General features: G+C 37.3%; 1 protein-coding gene and 1 pseudogene across 1 annotated transcript; both read right to left on the bottom strand.

The window, feature by feature from the left end:
• Window positions 1-4,748: 4,748 nt before the first annotated feature.
• LOC130799202 (uncharacterized) lies at window positions 4,749-7,956 on the bottom strand (annotated as a pseudogene).
• A 340-nt stretch (window positions 7,957-8,296) lies between these two features.
• On the bottom strand, window positions 8,297-14,835 carry LOC130800399 (uncharacterized). Its single transcript, XM_057663906.1, has 9 exons — window positions 14,501-14,835; window positions 12,605-12,720; window positions 12,352-12,409; window positions 12,021-12,170; window positions 10,357-10,567; window positions 9,871-9,916; window positions 9,482-9,602; window positions 9,170-9,242; window positions 8,297-8,783 (listed from the first exon to the last, which is right to left on the bottom strand). Exons 1-9 carry the CDS (start codon window positions 14,607-14,609, stop codon window positions 8,594-8,596), a joined length of 1,074 nt encoding a protein of 357 aa, XP_057519889.1. The 5' UTR covers window positions 14,610-14,835; the 3' UTR covers window positions 8,297-8,593.
• Between the last annotated feature and the right edge of the window lie 7,000 nt (window positions 14,836-21,835).

Genomic DNA, 21,835 nt, shown 5'->3' with positions numbered 1-21,835 from the left:
AAGTTATATTAGATCCGATGTTGTGTATAATGGAGTATTAAATACAGTGATGTTTATCCATCGTCAGATTACTAATTTTAAGGTGTTTCATAACAAAATCTGTGATGCAATTGGTTGTGATCGCAACTCTTTTATGTTAAAAATGGAGATGAAATATCCGGTGACTGGGAAAAATGTGTTAGTCCCAATTAAGAATGATGAAAGCATAAGTGCTCTTTCTTATGCGGCATCACAAGCCCCTGGAACGGCAATGGAGGTTTATGTTGAATTGGTTACAAATTTGGATAATGCGAGGGAAGTCATGATCGACAACGGGACGAGCAGGTTATTAACATTTACTATTTGTATTAGTTATGAATAAATTGTATATATTACTGAGTATATTGATTTATACTACAGATGACATGACAGCCTTACACAGCGGCTAAGATGGACGCTCTACCACACATATGTACATCGAGCTACGAGATTTGGAGATCGCGTTGTCCACTTATTTACTTTGACATCGATTTGGAGCAGGTTATTCCGCATGCCTGTGACACCCAACCTCAACTACATGCGATTGGTCGGAGGACTGGGGACAAGAACTACGTCGTACGACATAGATCGCATGTAGATGCGTGGAATGACCGAGCATCTCGATTGGTTCGAGGAGATAACTACACCGGTCATAGATCCGGTACGTACATGAATTGGTACAGGCGTATCTTCATATTACGCCTAACGAACACAGTAATACTTTTATGTGATTCTTTTAATAATATAATGATAACATACAGGCTGAGCGCATCCGATCGGTGCTCATACAATGCAATGACACGATTCAAGGGGCCGCTACATCGCTAGTTGATGTGGGGTATCGGCTATGTTCTCAGACCCTTGGCTCCATAACGCGTCATTGACCGATGTATTGAGTCAGGCGGGGTATGAGTACCTCATTCCGACTCCACCCATCATTGGCGAGGTAGATGACACATTCCACACTCCTTCTCCACGGAGTTCGGCCCACCGAGGTAGCTCTTCCGGAGGATCAAGTACTCGGTCCACAAGAGGTCGCGAGCATTCATCTACTCGAGGTCGGTCTTCCAAATCCCCATCGACATCCGGTGCTATGTCGCCATTCGTGCCTCCAGCTTCCATGATCACTCCTCCTCCACATCCATCGTCTCCGCAAAGGATCATCACATATCAACGTGCTAGTCAACGACGAGTTCCTGCTCTTAATGTCATTGCAGAGGTTGACGAGTATACACCATCATCATCCACCGGTGCGCACAACAAAAGGGGTCGGGGATTATAGTTTAACAAACTTTGTATCGACTTATATGATTTGAACTTCTTGTATCACTTTTCATGATTGTAATATATCTTCGCATTATTTTCATAATTAATGTTTTCGAATCAAGCTAGTTCGTAGTTGATTATTATGGAATATATGGTATTGAACTAGTTTAATGCAGGTTGTGCTAACTATTTATGGGAATTGAAAGAAAAAAATAAAACGTTGCAAGGGCACAGAGCAAATCGCCACATGAGATGGCGATTTACCAGGACAAAACCACCAAATGAGATGGCGGTTTGCCCTGACCAAACTGCTACTTTATGTGGCGGTTTACTGGTTAAGGCAAACCGCCATCTCATTTGGCGGTTTTCTCTGGCATATTTTAAAAAAAAAAAATTTGCCACGTGGATGGTATTATGAAAAATACTTTTCAAATTCATGCAAAGAGGGAAATAATTTTACTTTTAACATTATTATGGGAAAAGATTCGCAATTGTAACAAGTGTAACAAAGTATGAAGAATTATTCATAACACATAATTAATTGGAATAAAATCAAGTCGTTCTATAAATAAAAGTAAACTCCCACTATCAATACTCGGAATAATCTTTTGTTTAAGTACACGTTTTACGGTTTTTTAATCCTATGATTCCACATTACGATTGTTCCAATAATTCGTCATGTGAGCTCTCGTACTACGTAGTATGAAAAGGTTAAATGTTGTAAATTGTAAGTAGTGTGATTGTGTCCAATAAATTCAACATCACAATTCATTCTATATTTGTATGAAATAGTTTCACCAAAAGACTCATTTTTATTTAATATATACTATGAGAATATAAGTTTTTTGTTTGAGGTTCTCTTACTGAATGACAATTTGTTTCTCACAAGAATAACTCATTTCAAATTTGATGTTATGATGTAACTTATTTTGTATTACAGAGACCAAAGAGATAAAGAGCTAAGTGCGAATTTATGATCACAATTAAAAAATAATAATTATTTTAAGCTTTCAATTTGAGATAAATTCTGATTTTCATAATAAATGTTAACTTACTCCAATAATGATTAACATTTTATTAAAACAATGAAAGCAAGTCTTCGTTTAGAGAATTGTTAACCACAAATTGCAGTCCCAATATATATTGCTTTTGTTTTCTTTTTAGGTTCAAAAATTATGGGATATTATATAAATAAATAACATGATATTAAATGCCATTTAAACTTTTATTTCAGGATGATTATATCACCAATCATGACTATTTTTTATAAAAAAAGTCAAGTCATCATATCAACAAAAATCTAATAAAGACCATCGATTTAAACCACTTTTGAATATGCCAAATAAATCCTTGATTGCAAAATTTTGGATTGAACATCGAGATCTATTATTACCAGATTATCATTATAAATGTCATATGATACTTCATACTTGTCACAAATAAAAAGAATCTATATATTCTTATTAAATATCTCATTTAATTTTATACATTTGTCGATATATTATTTCATTCATAAATATTTTAAGCGCATTTAATTGAAAATTATAATAATGTTGATATGGGAAAAACTACATGGAGAAGAATATACTTTTGACTGTGTTTTTTAACTTTATATCGTGAATAATATACAAACTAAGAATGATTGGTGAACAAACAAATAGTACTGATTAGAATAGAAGAGTATTAATAATTTTTGCAAATGACAAAATAAAATAGTGATGATCCAACGATTTCGCAGCAGTACCCAATAGAAAACGCGTTCAAATACAATTTTCATCAATTGTTTTCATTATTACAAAATTCATTTAAATGTTGTACATGTGTATCCTTATCTCAATCTATACAACAATAACCCATTTGGTATAAGAAAAAGTAATGGGTGAGGATGATGCAGTTCAGAGATGATCATGCAAAGATCATCAATTGAATTGCTGGATTATGAACAAATTAGAAAGAATAGAATTGAGATAGAAGAGATAGGGGCAGACAGACAGAACAGGAAGAGGAAAAGAGATAGAAAAATTGATGATTGTATTAGTATTGTTGTTTCATATTACAACATTGTATCTATATATCTATTACAAGCAATGAGTAAACAGAATGAATGATTTTCCCGCCAAAAGCTATAACTAACTAACTCTAAACAACTGTTCTAACAGATTAACTAACTGTTAACTAACTCAATACTACCACATAGCTAGTTTTCCTCTATCATACCTTCCCCCTTAAACAGACTTGTCCTCAAGTCTGAGCATTCATAAAGCAAGTCTGAGCATTCATAAAGCAAGTCTGAGGATTCATAAAGTCAAGAAACTTGGCCTCAAAAGTCACTGCATCCTCCCAAGATGATTCATGATCAGAAAATCCTTCCCACTGGATCAAGTATTGTACCACTGCTACATTGTGCCTTTTGACGATTCTTCTGTCTGCTATGGCTCTAGGTTGCATAGTCTCAATATCAGTAGAACCCTGTAGCCAAGATGGAATGTGCGCAGCAATAGGAAGAGTGCCAGAATATTTCTTCAATTGTGAGACATGGACAACATTATGTATTTTAGATTCAGGTGGTAATGCCAATTTGTAAGCCACTTGACCAATTTTGTCAATGACCTTAAAAAGGGCCAAAATACTTTGGGGATAGTTTCTGAGTTCTCCTTGAATGAACTGAAAACTGCCTGTAGGGTTGAAGTTTCATCCATACCCTATCTCCAATAAGGAATTGTCTCTCTGACCTATGTAGATCAGCTTGTTGTTTCATTCTAGTTTGAGCTCTTGTCAACTGAAATTTAAAGTCTCTGATCATACCTTCCCTTCTTTGTAAGCTTCTGTCTACTACTGTATTAATTGAGTACCCGGGTAAATAAGGGAGATGGAGAGGGGGAGGTTGATTATAAACCACCTCATAAGGGGTAAACTGTATAGCATTGTGGAAATGAATGTTGTACCACCACTCAGCTAATGGTAACCAAAGGCTCCACTCCTTGGAATGATCTCCACACATGCATCTAAGATATGTTTTCAAGCACCTATTAACTACCTCTGATTGCCCATCTGTTTGAGGGTGAAAGGCAGAAGACATCAAGAATTCAAAACCATGAAGGGAGAATAAGCTTTTCCAAAATAAACTGAGAAAAACAGAATCTCTGACACTAACTATACTCCTTGGCCATTCATGGAGTTTAAACACATTGTCCAAGTATGTCTGTGCTACCTCAACTGCAGTAAAAGGATGTGATATAGCCATGAAGTGAGCACATTTGCTCAACCTACTACTGCAACAAAAATAACATCTTTCCCCATAGACTTAGGAAGCCTTGTAATGAAGTCCATAGAAATGTCAAACTATACTTGATCTGGTATAGGCAAGGGTTGCAGCAACCCTGGAATGCTGCATTGTCAGGCTTATAAGATTGACAAATATTACATTTCTTGATAAACTTCCTAACATGTTTATACAAACCCTTCTAGTAGAAAAGACCCTTCAATCTTCTTGTTGTTATGTCCCTACCAGAATGACCCCTTTTAGGAGATGCATGTTGCCAAGAGATTAGTTTTGCCCTTAGTTGTTCATTTAGACCAATGACAATCTTGTTCTTTTTCCTTAGTAACCCCCATCTGAGTTCATAACCCGCAAATTGAAGCAGACCTTGCAACTCTTCGACAATTTCAATCAAGTTATTATCAAGAGCATAACTATTTTTAATCATTGATACCAAGGTTGTGTCAATCACAGATATAGCCATATAAAGAAGCTCAGAACCTGACACCCTAGATAATGATCAGCAGTTACATTCTCCTTGCCCTTCCTATACTGTATATCATAATTGAAGCCCATGAGCTTTGATAACCAAAATTGTTGGAATGGAGTTGATATCTTCTGTTGAAGCAGCCACTTGAGGCTTTTTTGATCAGTTTTTATGAGGAAATGACTACCAATCAAGTATTGTTCCCATTTTTGTACTGCATGGACGATAGCCAACAGCTCTTTTTCATAAACAGATAGTCTTTACCACTTTGGACCCAAGGATCTACTTATATAAGCCAGGGGTCTACCCTCTTGCATCAGCACAGCCCCTATACCATAGTTTGAGGCATCCGTTTCTACAATGAACTGTTTTGAGAAATCAAGAAGAGCTAACACAGAAGCTTGCGCAAGTGCTTCTTTTGATTGATGGAAGGCACTCTCAGCCTGTTCATTCCAAGAAAAAGCACCTTTCTTCAAAAGGTCAGCCATAGGTTTGCTAATAGTGGCATATCCTGGAATGAATTTTCTATAGTACCCAGTAAGTCCGAGAAAACTTCTTAATTCCTTGATAGTCTTAGGAACAGACCATTTGGAAATGACCTCTATTTTTCTAGGATCGGTCTCTACCCCTTCTGCAGAAATGTCGTGACCAAGGTACTCAACCTTGGGCTGAGCAAAAGAACACTTACTCTCCTTGAGATACATTTGGTGTTGTTTCATAGTGGTAAAGACAGCTTCTAAATGTTGCCAATGACTCTGCAAAGAATCACTATATATAAGCACATCATTAAAGAATACTAGAACAAACTTTCTCAAGAAAGGCTTGAAGACTCCATTCATCTAATTCTGAAATGAGGCAGGTGCATTGGTCAGGCCAAATGGCATAACCAAAAATTCATAATGCCTTGAGTGTCTTGAATGCAGTTTTAAAAATATCATTTGGGTGCATTCTGAGTTGATGGTATCCAAACCTCAAGTCTAACTTGGTAAAAACTTTTGCTCCAGCTAATTCATCAATCAACTCTTCAATTACTGGAATAGGATATTTGTCTTTGACTGTTTTCTTATTCAAATCCCTATAGTCAATGCATAATCTCCAAGTACCATCTTTCTTGCCAACCAACACAACAGGGGAAGCAAAAGGACTGCAACTACCTTGTATAACTCCCCAATCTAAAATTTCTTGAATAAGTTGCTCAATTATATCCCTTTGCTTGAGAGGGTACCTGTAGGGTCTAATGTTGACTGGAACTGCATTAGGTAATAAGGGAATTATGTGGTCAAAGACCCCCCCTCAATGGTGGCAAGTCTACTGGATCATCAAATATATCCCTGAATTCTGCCTTGATGTTATAATTCATCACATTCTTCAAGTGCATTAAACTGATGAGGTACTGGCTGCTCATCTAAAATTTCCCTGACTTGTAAGTAGCATAACTGAGCTGCATTCTCCATTATCTTGCTACTAGGTTGAAGTTCTGACACTTGTACTCTCTTGGAGGGAGTACCTTTCAATGTAAACACAGATCCATTCACATAAAACTGCAAAAGAAGTTTGTCAAAATCCTATTGAATCTGTCCCAAGGTTCTCAACCACTATATTCCTAACACCATATCACATCCCCCTAAAGGAATTAGTAACACTTCACCTTCAAAATCTTTCTTATTCATTCTCCAATGAAATTGGGTGTACTTGTGTTGGCATGCAATGTGGTTCCCATCTGCAACTGTAATGGCTTGTGGCTCAGTTTCTTGGAACGTACACCTTATTTTCTTGGCAGTGGCAATATCCAAGAAGTTATGAGTACTTCCTGAATCAATAAGGATATGAACTTTTGTATCTCCCAACATGCCAATGACCCTCATAGTCTGAAAAGTTTGTTTACCTGTCAATGCATTGAATGATATGAAAGGTTCTATTGATATCAAGGCTACATCTGCTCCCTCTTCCAACTCTGGCACTTCATTTTCTGATTCATCTTCATCATACCCCTCAACTTCAACAGTAAAGATTTGAGATCCCCTAAAATTGCACTTATGATTCTTATCATATTTCTGATCACAAAAATAACACAACCCTTTTGCAATCTTTTCCGCTTTCACATCTGCAGGAACATGAGGGTAAGGTTTTTGTGGGTATTTGGTTTGAGATTGATTAGATGGAGTAGGACGAAGGGGTGGTTTTGCATTTGGGTGAAAGAAATTCCTGTTTTTGTGGGTAAAGGAAGGCTTATTTTGGGAAGTCTTAGCCATCATTTTTGATGTGTATGCTAGTTGTTCCTCCTGTAACCTAGCATATTTAATGGCATCTGAAATTGTTGTGGGCTTAAAGGCTTTGACAAAGGGTTTCACCTCTTCTTTTAATCCACCAATAAAGCTTTCTAACAAATATTCTTCAGATAACACATGCCCTTTTTGGAACAAAACAGACTTGCATTGTTCAAAGGAATCAACATATTCTTCCAAGGATGCATTATTAAAAAGCTGTTAAAATTTTCAACAACATTGGCACTAGTGGTTTCTTTAAACCTAGCAACCAAATCAAACTTAAAATCTTCCCATTCCACATGTTTCCTATTAGACAGGTAACTAGACGCCCATATCTCAGCCTTATCAATCATGTACAAAGAAGCAAGTTCCACCTTTGCCTCATCAGCAATTTCGCATAGATTAAAATATCTATTACATTTCTTTATCCACATCCTAGGATTAGTACCATCAAAACTAGGACAAGTGAGTTTGGGAATCATACCCTGAGGCCTTATAGTGTTGGCTTCATTATTGAAACATCTAGAAGAATTCTGATTAGAGTTCTGACTACTTTCCTTTAACTCAGTGATCATTTGCATCAACATTTGCATTTGTTGAACTTTATTTTTTGCTTGATCTTCTAGTTTCTTCTCAAGGGCCTTTACATGTTCCTCCATGGCTGATGACTTACGAGTAATTGGAGCCAGCCTTAATGAAAAGAAACCCTTAATCCAGTCAGTTCTTGAAGGAAAAACCAAGAAACAGTGAAATCTTGAAATTTCAGAATCTGTACTTCCCTTTGGAAACTTTGTACAGAGAGGTAGTGTGCGTGAATGTTTTGCAAGAATGGAGACTGAGAGCAGCAGATTGGCTCTGATACCATTGATGTAGTTCAGAGATGATCATGCAAAGATCATCAACTGAATTACTGGATTATGAACAAATTAGAAAGAACAGAATTGAGATTGAAGAGATAGCGGCAGAGAGACAACACAGGAAGAGGAAAAGAGATAGAAAAATTGATGATTGTATTATTATTGTTGCTTCATATTACAACATTATATCTATATATCTATTACAAGCAATGAGTAAACAGAATGAATGATTTTCCCGCCAAAAGCTATAACTAACTAACTCAACAATTTTTCTAACAGATTAACTAACTGTTAACTAACTCAATACTCACATGACTTGCATGTGACCACATAGCTAGGTTTCCTCTATCAGGGGAAAATTGAGTTTCTTAAGTATTCCTCAGCCATTTCATTTTAAGACCCTTCCTTCTCCATTTTTGAGATGCTGGCAATTTTGTGTTCATTTTCTGACAATTAACCTGTCGATGTCGAACTCTCTATGGTACTTTTCTCTGAGGAATTCTACAGCCATGAATGTGAGAGCAGAGGCTGGGACATACCATACGACTCTTGGGATGCTACCTCTGAATGCTCCTTCTGTGCCTTCAATCATCCACGTCCTAGTGATGGCATGGAACCACCCTTTGTACCTGCATACAGTATCAACCATATAAGCTGTCATGAGAAGAAATCATAAAGAACCTGTACGAAACTGGATCATTACATAACCAAGAAGTAACTAGTAAGAGCAATCACGTCATATTCTTTTATAGTGTGTAAATTAGGCATGACCCTCGAACAAAATGGGCCGTTGGTCGTTAGGTACGTAATGCTAATTCAGAAATAAAGGGAGTGTGTGGTATTTAACACATGAAGAATAGATACAAGGTGTGCCAAGGCATCTGCAAGAATAACAAAACAGGAATGAGCCAAAGTTGGAAAAGTGTGCCCCCAAATTCAGCGAACAAACTGCATAGTCTTGAGTATCTGTAACATAGTACAAGTAAATAAATGGCGTAAATGAGCATCATTATACCTTGCATCAGGCCCCTGGACTTGCAATCTTGTCTTAATGACATCTAGTGGAGTCGTAACATAAGCACTGAGACCTGCAAAATCGTTGTGTATTACTAGATTATCATCATCATCATACCCAGTGTATCCCGTTCATAGAAAAACTATGTTCGGGGTTTGGGGGCAACTCATATCCAAAAAGGAGAATGCAATCAAAGAGTCCCTCGACTCAAGAAAGAATCTTCAATGAGGGTGAAGCCTGCAACTACCCTGAAGCCTCAAACACATTGAAAACATGAAATCCAGACAGATAACAGAAGACTAAAATTTATACCTCCAGCTACCCCTCCTAACACCAATCCCTCTAGACTACTGCTGATTCGGTAGTCTGCATCAAAAATCCACTTCTGCATCCCATAATCTGTCAAATCTTTCAGTATTTCATAGAACATTACCTGCAAAATGGAACAAATTAAGATAACTACTCATAGAGCACCACTTAGAAAATTCAGAAGGGAAAATCCCAGATGCTAAAAAGTTATCAACTTATTGCAGATCCTTCAAATTTATGTATTTGTTGTACTAAACTCTTTCATTTAGTGTATATCACTGAACTTGAGAAGACATAAAACTATATATCATAATGCATGCAGCTTGAAGATGTACAACAATCAGGGACACAGCGAAAATTAGATGTACAACACATATTGTCGAAGTACCTACCATCAGACCAGCAAAGGGCACATCTCTAGCTAATGTAGACCAATACCTGTCACGAAACCATTAAGAAAGGATATTCGAAATTTAAGATAATAAATTGGGTTAAAATTGCAGGCAATAAACATGGAAAAGGTAGAAATATCAATGGACATTGACTTTTACTATTATCACATTGAACTCGAGCCTTGCACCATAGACACGCAAAATGTTCGAGCAGAAGTCCTTTTCTTTGGGAAGTAAGGTGTGTCAGATGCAGACAACAATAGAGTCCGTTCATGAAGAGGGAAAACAAAGGAGTGGAAATATATAAAAACTCATTTTCCCCATCCCCACAGTACACAAATGAGTATCAATGTCCAGTCAGGACATCGTGACAAATGCTGATACAAGAAATGCTAAAATGTGAAACTTCATGGTTTTAACCCACTAGCCGTCAGATGATAATTGAGATCTAGTGAAACCATATATGGGAGCCAACAACAAACATACCCAGCATATAAACCCTTCGGCCCTTGTCCCTTCCATATTGAACGGCCAGCATGAAACATTCCATTATAATAACCGTACATCTGCGCTCCAGGAACCTGACCGCTCTGAGCTTTTGAAGTCATAATATTCCAGGAATTACTTGTACCCTGAATCTGCATACGTTGCTTTATTACTTCACATGGAACATATACAAAGGAGCCAAGTGTTTCCCCTGTAGAAGATATTCAGAAGGATGTATATAATAGAATCAATGAATTCAAATTCACTTGATGGAAGTCCATGAGATCAACAAGCAGATATTAGAAATGAAACGTGCATTTAGTAATGTACTTAAATCAGATTGCAAGACACAAATTTATCGCATATAAAGATAGAAATAGTACATGAAACTACTTCAAAAATCCAAGAAAAATCAACAATCAAAATAAACTTTCAAGTAAAAGCTAAAAACATAGAAACAAGTTCTCACGTATAATTTCAATCAGCTCGAATTTTTGGTCCCTTATTCTATTATAATAACTAGAACACCTCTATCACTTCAAACCAAGGTGTTCACTATGGAGACTACGGACTAACACTCTGCATATTCCTAAAATTGCATCTATAGAGTAGCAAAGAGCTACTCACTACTTCCATAGAGCACTAGTTATAGGTACATGTAAAAAAGAACAAAAATAAATAAATCAAAAAAAGAGTTAACTAAAGTTTGCTAATAGGTTTAGCATTTAAAACATACCAATAAAAAATTGATGTAGTCCTTAACCTCATTATGTTTGCTATCAAGGGTCAATTAAAAACAATCTCTTTGTTTTGGCAAAAACAAGATTGTGTACATCCATCTTCCTAAACCTCCCCTAGGTGGGAACCTAGGGGAAAGTCAACTAATGGCATTGGGGTAATGGTATGCATCAATTTCCCAGCTTTCCTACGTAGAAGAAAATAGTATGACGGGCATTCTTGATTATGAATAACAGATTTTAACGACGTGGAGAACTAGGACATGGATCAATAACAGATTTTAAGTTGATTATGAATGAGAAGCAGTAATAAAACCTTTCTTCATGCCTACAACACATCAATGATTAAAAGACAAAAACATACAGCAAGGTCATCAGGATCGGGATTCTACCTAGGATCATTGAGGGGGTAGGATCAAAATTGGTAGAATTGGATCGTAGGATCGTGTGATCCTACAAATATGCATCAATGTGCTTTGAATTACTGATTATCATTTATATTTGTTCTTTTTTTAAGTTTTAAGGTGTAAGTAAAAACTTATTTGACTTCACCTATTATGTTTCAAACAAAAAATACTTTCAATAAACATTTTTAAACTGCAAATTAAGAAAAACTTGAAGTTTATAAAGGTATTTATATAATTATTTTAATAATATATTTATACTTAAGTGAAATTTGTATTATGTGAAAATATTTTACAATTGAAACTACCCATGTAGGATCGGATCATAAAATCGTAGGATCGTAGAACCATGTTATGATCCTATCACCTAAATTTTTGAGCTAGTAGGATCACACGATTCTACTAGATTAAGATCCTACCTACGATCCAAATTGGTCGCCCATTTATGGATCGTAAGATCGTAGAATCGTAGATCAGAATCAGGATTCTGATAACTATGACATACAGTGTCAAAGACATTTACCCATGCCTCCTGCAAGGAAGTGGACCCAATGACCTCCAAGACCAGGGTGTGATTTTTCAATCCACTTTTTAGTAGACTCAATGAAACCAAAATAAGTTGCACCAGTTGCAAGAGAGCCAGTAACTCCAGGGGCAAATCCTCTATAGAAACCTACAAAAAAGTTAAAGAAACAGATATGAGAGAAAAGCAACAAGGCCTCTTGAAAGGAAAGCCCGAAAATTATCAAGCAATGATTACAATTATTTCTGTAATGTGGGAAACATAAAAAATCTACATTTAGAATATGAAAAATCAAGAAAAACATAGCTTACGAGAAATCAACATAGCAGACCTCTTATTCCATCAGAAGTCCATACAGTTCTAATCATCTGTAACACAGTTTTTTGGTGCTGCGAGTAAACAGATACGATATTAATAAATATTAAATTTACCAATATGCCTCATACAATTACCAAGCACCTATAAAGGAGATTATCAGCATATAGGATAAAACAAGACTAACTTCTAGGCCTTCTAATAAAGTTGTATTCCATTGAACATGAAAGGAAGAAATTCAATAGACGAAGGGCCATATGTTAGCGCACCTGAGAGCCACTCATAATAACTTGACTTTGAATTCTTGTCTTCACAGTATCAATTGGGTGCATGATTCCTTCGCCAAACCCTCCAGCAAGAGCTCCCCATAAGAATTCCCTCCATACTATATTCAATCAAAGCACAATTCATTTTTTCTTTTCTCTGAACTCACCAATGGATCTTAACCATATTTAGAGCAAGTAATTTCAAATGACATATCAGCAGACATAGTTTTACAAATTAAATATATGAAAGCTCTGGTCTATCAAGTCTTAATTTGTTAAAATACTAATGTAATCTTTTAAATGTGTATAAAGATATAAAATAAGATTGAAGGCAACCGTCTACAATACATTTTTTGGAAAATAAGAGAACTCTTCAACTATATGTCAGACAGGTCAACAGTTGGTACACAGCTAAGCTCATTCGTACAATGCTATCTTGGACTTTTGATCTCAAACAGAAACAATTGTCAATCTTGATAACAGCACAAACCAACCATAAAAGGTTCCATATCAGCAAGTCCCATACCCACAGTCAACATGAAAATAAATAATTTTTTTTTCAATTGTATACTGAAGGAGATTTTAGTGATGATCATATCTAGGGCCAAGGGCCAAATACATTTAATTTAGCACTATTAGTTAGTATAAGGTTGTTTGTTTTAGAGGAAATTTGTTGGTTAATAGGCTTGCTTTTGCTATCTAACCCTTCTTGCAATAAGACCACCAATGATCCTAACAGAGGTGGCAAGCATTAGGAGGGCCCGAAGGTGTTATCCGGGACCTGCTATGATGCTCAAGTCAGTGATAATATAAGACGAGCATATAAAAAGCCCAATCCCAAGTGTATAGTGCCTTAACTTGGAGGAGCTCATTTAAGGTTTGTTTTGTGATGTGAGGCCTTAAAAAGTATTCTTGCTAACAAGAGAGGATGTAAATCACTTAATGTGAATGATTGAGAGCAATAAGTTCATCGTTTGCTGCAGCATATGTTCGTTACCTTGAAGGTGATGAATATGAAGTATTTATATCTCATTATTGTCTTGCAACACAGAAACCCTAATGGTACTAAAGAATGTCCCTTTTGACCCTAGGACTGTTGTCGCTGTCATTAATTATGTCTTTCTTTACCTTTTCCTTAGCTTTTTGTGAAGAGTCGGCTACACTCTGGCGCATGACAGCTTTACATTGGTTGTGCAAAGGAACATTAAATAAGCAAGGATTGTATGATGGGAAGCACAAGGCGTGAGTAATCCATGTAAGAAAGGATTGTTTTGATGGGAAGAAGCGTGGAAATTTTAGACTATTTTCATTTTTAGCCCGGTCCATCAAAAAAGACTTTTCTAGGTGGTATTAACTACTTACTCACTTTCGTAGATATTTCTAAAGAAAATTTAATATTGCTTCTTCAAGAACAAGAATGATGTATTTAGTGTCTTTTTTGAGTAGAAGACAATGATTGAGAAGAAAACTACTCTGTTTTTAACTCTCTCTCTCTCTCTCTCTCTCTCAAAGATATGATAGAACCAAAAAATAATCCAATAAGAATTAAAAATGTCCGTCTCCAAATTTCTTCGCATCACTTTCGTTTCAGCACAAACCCTCAAGCGAGAAAGCATTCCAACCAGATTATGATGAAACCAAAAACTATCTCGCTCAAGTTTTAAGTGTACGAAGTTCAATTGCTAGTTTAATCAACTAAGAACTGCAATGCAGAAAATCACCACATTTGCTTAATAGTTCAAGATTTATCATAAATGACAATTCCAATAGTTTACTGGAACAATATAACAGAAAATTCAAGTTGACAACAAGTAAATATCCATAACGAACAAATTGAACAACACAAAATCAGGATAATAAAAATAAATTAGAAAAAAGACAAAGAACTGAGAAACAAACCAAAGAAAGGCTTGGTAGAATGAGGCAGTAAAGCTTGTGTCTGTGAAGATGAACTCGACGCCGCCATTACCGCAGCAGATAGGCGACTATCTTCTTCATTGTCCGCCATTGAAGCTAGAACGAGTGCTCCTTCTCAGTGTAACTCAGTGGATAGTGATTAGTGAGGATTTCTCTCTTCTTGGAAATGGGTTGGTGTCACGGCTATGTCAGGGATGAATTGGGCGCGCCATTGCGTCGTAAAAACTTTTGAGTTCCGAACGGCGTCGTTATGACTTGGGATTGTGACCCTTCTTGATTTTGACCTTTTGTGAATGTTTTTCAATCCAAAAATTAGGTTATCGCTAATTCTATGATTTTCCCGTATAAAGACTTTTTAATTTTATTATACTCTAATATTGAGTTCATATTGATGACTCTATCCTAGGGATGGTCATGGGTCCAGGACTCTGTAGGACCCGCCCCTTTTATAAGGGTCTGGGTCTTAATTTTTGAGACCCGTCGGATCCGGGTCCGGGTCTGGATCCAAAATTTTTTTGACGGGTCCGGGTCCGGGTCCTAAGGTGAAGACCCGGACCCTAAACTTTAAAATTTTAAATTTTATATTTTTGAATTATGATGTTATGAATGGATGGGCGTGGACTGGAAGTGGGCCATTTTCATTCTAAAATCTCAAAAATCCAGTACATTCTCAAAAACTAACTTATACTTGTTTGATATTTCCTTTAGGATCTTGATGAAGTTGAAGTAGATTGATCAAAATTTAATTTTTATGGATTGTAATTTTTAATGTTATGAAATATACACTATGTTTCTCATTTAGTCTTTTATATTTGATTTTTAATCATGTATTTAGACAGTGTTTTTACGTTTTAGTAATTATTTTGTATTTGAATTTCATGGACTCGAACAAGTATTTGTAATACAATAATAAGTTGCTTACAAAAATACAAAAAAACTCGAAAAAGGTTCAATTTTGACAAATCAAAGAGGCTTTGTATAAGACCCATTAAGGACCCATTAAGAACCCTAGACCCTGTCAAACCCGTAGGGTCCGGGTCCGGGTTTGAAAATTTTGGACCCTTAGGGTCCGGATCCGGGTCTGGATCCAAAAAAAATAGGGTCCGGGTCCGGGTCTGGCCAGACCCGCTCCAGACCCGCCCCATGACCATCCCTACTCTATCCTCATACACACCTTAAATTTAATTTTGTACTTATTAAATTTTTATTCACATGAGTCTAGGAAATGTTAAAAAAAAAATTAGAGATACATGGTATTAGAATCCAACGTGACAAGAAGTTATGGGTTTAAATCTCAACCACCTCTCAAATTAAAGTAAAATATCCCGCACTAGGCATGAGGAGGGCTTGTGTTGCATCCACACTTCTAGTCCAAAGGACTCTCGTGTAAGAGAGCATATTAAAGTATATAACATATCCCGAGACCTTAACCATTAGCTTAAGCTTTTGATTGAGTTGGGTTCCGATACTTTGTAGGTAATGCAAGAGAGTTATGGCTGCGTGAAAAAAAAAAGGAAGATCGTGTAGAGGTAAGGCATGGGTCCTATTGTGACTGTGAGTAATTGTATCATGTCCATCGCATAAAAAATATGGTTCAACCTCTCAATTTATCGCGTCGTGTCTTGTGTTAACCTTTATTTTTTTTATTTTGACTTTTTAAAGTGAATTGTTTATTTAAAATAACTAAACGGGGATAAATATAAATTAAATCAATATAAAAATATATCAAATGAATTACTATTTTCAAAGAATGATATTAATAACAAAGAAGTAAATATGAATTTTGAATGTCATAATTGGTGTATCGTGCCTTCGTGCCAAAAAGAGTTGTTCAGCGTGCCTACTGTCTTGTATCAAGTCGTGCCAAATTTTACTATTCTCATTAGTTGCACACCCAATGCATTTTGTGTTCGTGTCACCCATGTATTGAGTAAATCTGACGACTTTTAAATAAAGTTAAAATTTTGTCAACTCTAGTTAGTTGAATCAACATGTACGCACAAATGAGGGTAAACAATACTCTTATGGATTTGCTACATTTATATTCTTGACAATAGCCAACACTCTTTCTCTATTTGAATTTAATCGGATAAAAATTTTATAATTTTAATTCATTTTTTGATTTTATTTATACAAGTAATATTTTTATTTTTTTTGTCTTTTTATGGATACGAAATTATTAATTTGCAGGGAATGTTGTAGGACCGTGGAGTAGAAAGTATACTACCAGCACCAACTCAATACCGTTATTGTTCTTCATTTCCTTTTTAAAAGAAGTCACCACCATTGCCAACCAAATACCAAAACCAAAGTAGGGTATTAGCTAATATACGAGCACCAACTCAACTAAACATACTGAGGATATGTGCACTCCGCGTATACATCAGATATTTGGTGACGGTTACATTATCACACTTTCAGCAGTTTCATTATCTTTGGTGACGGTTTGGTATATTTGGTGACGGTTACATTATCACACTTTCAGCAGTTTCATTATCTTTGGTGACGGTTTGGCGACGGTTTTTTACTAATTCTACGGTTACCATCTTGTATTATATAAATATTGGTTGGAGTTAATGAAAGGACAACACAAATTATTCCCGTATTATAGTTTTCTCATGGTATCGGAGCCACGTTAAACCCTCATTTTTTTTCTCACGGATTTTTTTTCAGTAAAATGGTGGACGGTGAAACACCACCACCGCCGCCACCTCCCACCAAAATTGAATCAAATTCGCCCTTCTACCTTGGTCCTCATGATCGGCCAGGTGATTACATTACTTCTCAACGACTCAAGCTTGATAATTTCAATGATTGGGCACATGCTATTCGAATATCTTTATCATCACGACGTAAATACGGCTTCTTGGATGGCACAATTCAAAGTTTTCAGCCGCCTGCTACCATGGACGATTGGGTTACCGTACACTGTATGCTCGTCTCTTGGTTGATGAATACCATAGATCCAGAGGTAAAATCCATGCTATCAAATTATGATAATGCTAAGAAACTTTGGGATGATTTACATGAGCGTTTTGGTTTGGTTAATGGCCCCCGTATACAACAATTAAAATCAGAAATCAATCGATGTGCACAAACTAAACTCATGCCGGTTGCGGTTTATTATAGTAAATTATCCATTTTTTGGGATGAACTTGATATATTGGAGCCTATTCTTGTGTGTGAATGTGGTAATTGCACTTGTGATTAGTGCAAAAAGCTTATTGCTAGGCGTGATGGTGATCGTCTTCAACAATTTTTACTCGGATTGTACACCGAGTATTACTCTTCCATTCGCTCTAACCTTCTTAATCGAGACCCATTGCCATCCCTTAATCGTGCTTTTCAATCTGTTGCACAAGAAGAACGTGTTCGTGGTCATTATCACAGTAAGGACGAAAACCCGTCTCCCTCGTCTACTTTCGGTTTTGCGGTTCGTACAGGAGCAGGGAGGGGTCGTGGTGCTTCGTCGGAAACGGCTAGGGACAGGTCTGGTAGACTGTCGTGTGATAAGTGTAAGAAATTGGGTCATGATACTTCTAGTTGTTGGAGTGACAAGATATGCACCCATTGCAAGAAGAAGGGCCATGTGGAGTCAAGTTGCTTTGAGCTACATGGGTATCCTGTTAATGGTGGTCACGGGGGCAAGCTTTCTGCTGGTCGCGGGCGTGGTCAACCTCGGGCAAACGCTGCAACTTCCGGCATAGTTGGCGAGTCTGCCACTCCCCTCTCGAATCAATTATTCACCAGTGAACAATGGAAGGCTTTGACAAACATGATGGGTAATTCAAAAATTTCAGAAAATCGTTTGAGTGGTAAGTTTGATTCCAACTCTTGGATCATTGACACCGGCGCTACACATCATGTTACAGGAGATATTTCTTGGTTGTTCGACACTGAGAGTTTTAATTGTCCTTTTGGATTGCCCAATGGTGACACTGTTAATGCTTCTTTAATTGGCTCTGTTCGCTTGTCGGATAAACTCACTCTCACAGGCGTTTTATTTGTTCCTAATTTGCGTTGCAATTTGCTTTCTATTTCACAGCTTAATGACAATCTTAATTGTACTGTTCAATTTACTCAACACATTTGTGTCATACAGGACCCAACGAAGGAGCTGATTTGGGACGGGAACTAGGAGAGACGGATTATACTATTTTAGCAATACAGAATTGGTTCCCCAAGTGGGTGCGATTGAAGCTTCGTCCCTGGATTTATGGCATCGTCGTTTGGGTCATCCTTCCGAGAAAGTAGTAAAGTTGCTTCCTCAACTTCGTAATAATAGAGATGTTTTAGATAAGGGGTGTGAAGTATGTATGCGTGCTAAACACTCTAGAGTTCGTTTTCCTTTGAGTACTAATAGAGCTTCTAGAATTTTTGAAAAAGTGCATTGTGATTTGTGGGGGCCGTATAGACATGTTTCTTCTTGTAAGGCTCGTTATTTTTTGACAATTGTTGATGATTATTCTAGAGCAGTTTGGATTTATTTACTTCTTGATAAAATGGAGGTCTTTAAAATGTTTATGATGTTTGTTGCAATGGTTGATCGTCAGTTTAATCAAAAAATTAAAATCGTGCAAAGTGATAATGGTAATGAATTTAATTGTTTGTTTGAGTTTTTCAATGCAACTGGAATAATTTTTCAACATTCTTGTGTGGGTACGCCTCAACAAAATGGGAGAGTGGAACGTAAACACAAACATATTTTATCTGTTGCCCGAGCTTTGAGATTTCAGGCCAAATTACCTATTTACTTTTGGGGGAGTGTGTCCTTGCCGCTGCTCATTTGATTAATCGCACACCAACTCCACTTTTACACAACAAAACACCATTTGAAATCCTCTTTAACAAACCCCCCTCCTTTGATGCCATACGTACTTTTGGGTGTTTGTGTTTTGCGCATAATCAGCAAAGTCATGGCGATAAATTTGCTAGCCGTAGTAGAAAGTGTGTATTTGTGGGTTATCCTTACGGTATGAAAGGTTGGAGAGTGTATGATCTTGATTCAAAGGTGTTTTTTGTTTCCCGAGATGTGAAGTTTGTTGAGGATGTGTTCCCTTTTGGATCCCCGGAAGATGTCCATATTCCTCCTAATACTTTTGATGGACCTATTCCTGTTCATGATGATTTTTTGGAGTTTGAGACTTTAGAAAATTTAGATGCGGACAGTCTGCAGCCAGCTATTTCTCCTTTGCAGCAGCCACATTTGCAGCAGCCAGCTCCATACGCTACAGATTCCCTGAGCGTAGGTAATGGACTACTGCAGGAGCGCGCGTCTTCCTCTCCTTCAGCTGCTGATCAGCAGCCACAGCAGCCAGACAACACTGCTTCATTGTCCTCTGAGCCTACCACTGACTTTTCTTCTCCGGAGCCTTTGGGTCGTGGTTTTCGGGATAAGTATCCCTCGGTTTTGCTACGTGATTTTGTCGATCCTTCTGGGAAACCATTTGTTACTCATTCCGTCATTGCTCATAATCCGTCTCTTTCAAACTCTCAGTCTAATCATGCTTCTTCAGGTAATCCTTATCCTCTGGCACATTACATACATTGTCATAAGTATTCTGTAAATTATAGGAAGTTTATTGCAGCCCTTGTGATTGACAAGGAACCAAAATCTTTTAAAGAGGCTATGAAATCCTTGGATTGGCAAAAATCTATGCAGAATGAAATACAGGCTTTAGAGGACAATGGAACTTGGACTTTGGAACATCTACCCGCGGGTAAGCGTGCGCTTGGTAGCCAGTGGGTCTACAAAACCAAGTTCAAGTCTAATGGCGAAGTTGAACGTTTGAAGTCTCATTTGGTTGTTTTGGGCAATCATCAGCAGGTCGGAATTGACTATCATGAGACTTTTGCTCCCGTTGCTAAGATGACTACAGTTCGCGCTTTCCTTGCTATTGCGGCTTCTAAGAATTGGGAACTTCATCAAATGGATGTTCACAATGCTTTTCTTCATGGTGATCTTGACGAGGAGATTTACATGAAACTCCCTCCTGGTTTTGAGAGTTCTGATCCGTCCTTGGTGTGTCGTCTTCGCAAGTCTTTGTATGGTTTGAAACAAGCCCCTCGTTGTTGGTTTGCTAAGTTGGTCTCTGCTTTGAAAGGGTATGGTTTCTTACAATCTTACTCTGATTACTCTCTTTTCACTTATACTAAAGGCACAGTTCAAATAAATGTCTTAGTATATGTTGATGATCTCATTATTTCTGGTAATAATTCCGCTGCCACTGGTGTTTTTAAAGCATATCTTAGTGACTGTTTTAAAATGAAAGATCTGGGTTGTTTGAAATATTTTTTGGGTATTGAAGTTGCTAGAAGTTCACAGGGTTTGTTTCTTTGTCAACGTAAGTATACGTTGGATATTATTTCTGAGGCCGGTTTACTTGGGGCGAAACCTTGTGGCTTTCCTATGGAACAAAACCACAGACTTGGTCTAGCTACAGGAGATCGCCTTTCCGATCCTGCGCCTTACAGACGGCTTGTGGGTCGTCTGATTTATCTTACAGTAACTCGCCCAGATTTAGCATACTCGGTGCATATTTTGTCTCAGTTTATGCAGGAGCCTCGCATTGATCATTGGCAAGCTGCCATGCGTGTAGTTCGGTATTTGAAAGGTACTCCTGGACAAGGTATTTTGTTGAGTGCAGACAGTGAGCTTTCTTTACAGGGTGGTGTGACTCTGACTGGGCGGCTTGCCCTCTCACTCGTCGGTCTTTGACAGGTTGGTTTGTGTTTCTTGGGCATTCTCCAATTTCTTGGAAGACCAAGAAACAGCATACGGTTTCTAGATCATCTGCTGAAGCAGAGTACAGGGCTATGGGCGCCATTACTTGTGAGTTGAAATGGTTGAAAGGTTTGTTGTTGAGCTTGGGAGTTCATCATCCCAAAGCTATTCCCCTTTTTTGTGACAGTGAGTCTGCTTTGCATATTGCCAAAAACCCGGTTTTCCATGAGCGTACGAAGCACATTGAGGTTGATTGTCATTTTGTGCGGGATGCTATTTCCGAGGGTTTGATTACAACATCTCATGTTTCTACTTCTTCTCAATTGGCGGACATTTTCACTAAGGCTCTCGGAAAGTTCCAATTTGAGTTACTTATGTCCAAGTTGGGCATTTTTGAACCCCATGCTCCAACTTGAGGGGTGTATTGAGGATATGTGCACTCCGCGTATACATCAGATATTTGGTGACGGTTACATTATCACACTTTCAGCAGTTTCATTATCTTTGGTGACGGTTTGGTATATTTGGTGACGGTTACATTATCACACTTTCAGCAGTTTCATTATCTTTGGTGACGGTTTTTTACTAATTCT

The sequence above is a fragment of the Amaranthus tricolor genome, chromosome 14 (genome assembly GCF_026212465.1).
Source record: "Amaranthus tricolor cultivar Red isolate AtriRed21 chromosome 14, ASM2621246v1, whole genome shotgun sequence".
Classification (NCBI taxonomy): domain Eukaryota; kingdom Viridiplantae; phylum Streptophyta; class Magnoliopsida; order Caryophyllales; family Amaranthaceae; genus Amaranthus; species Amaranthus tricolor.
Note: the sequence above shows the minus strand (reverse complement) of the source record. Positions and strands in the feature narration are given on the sequence as shown.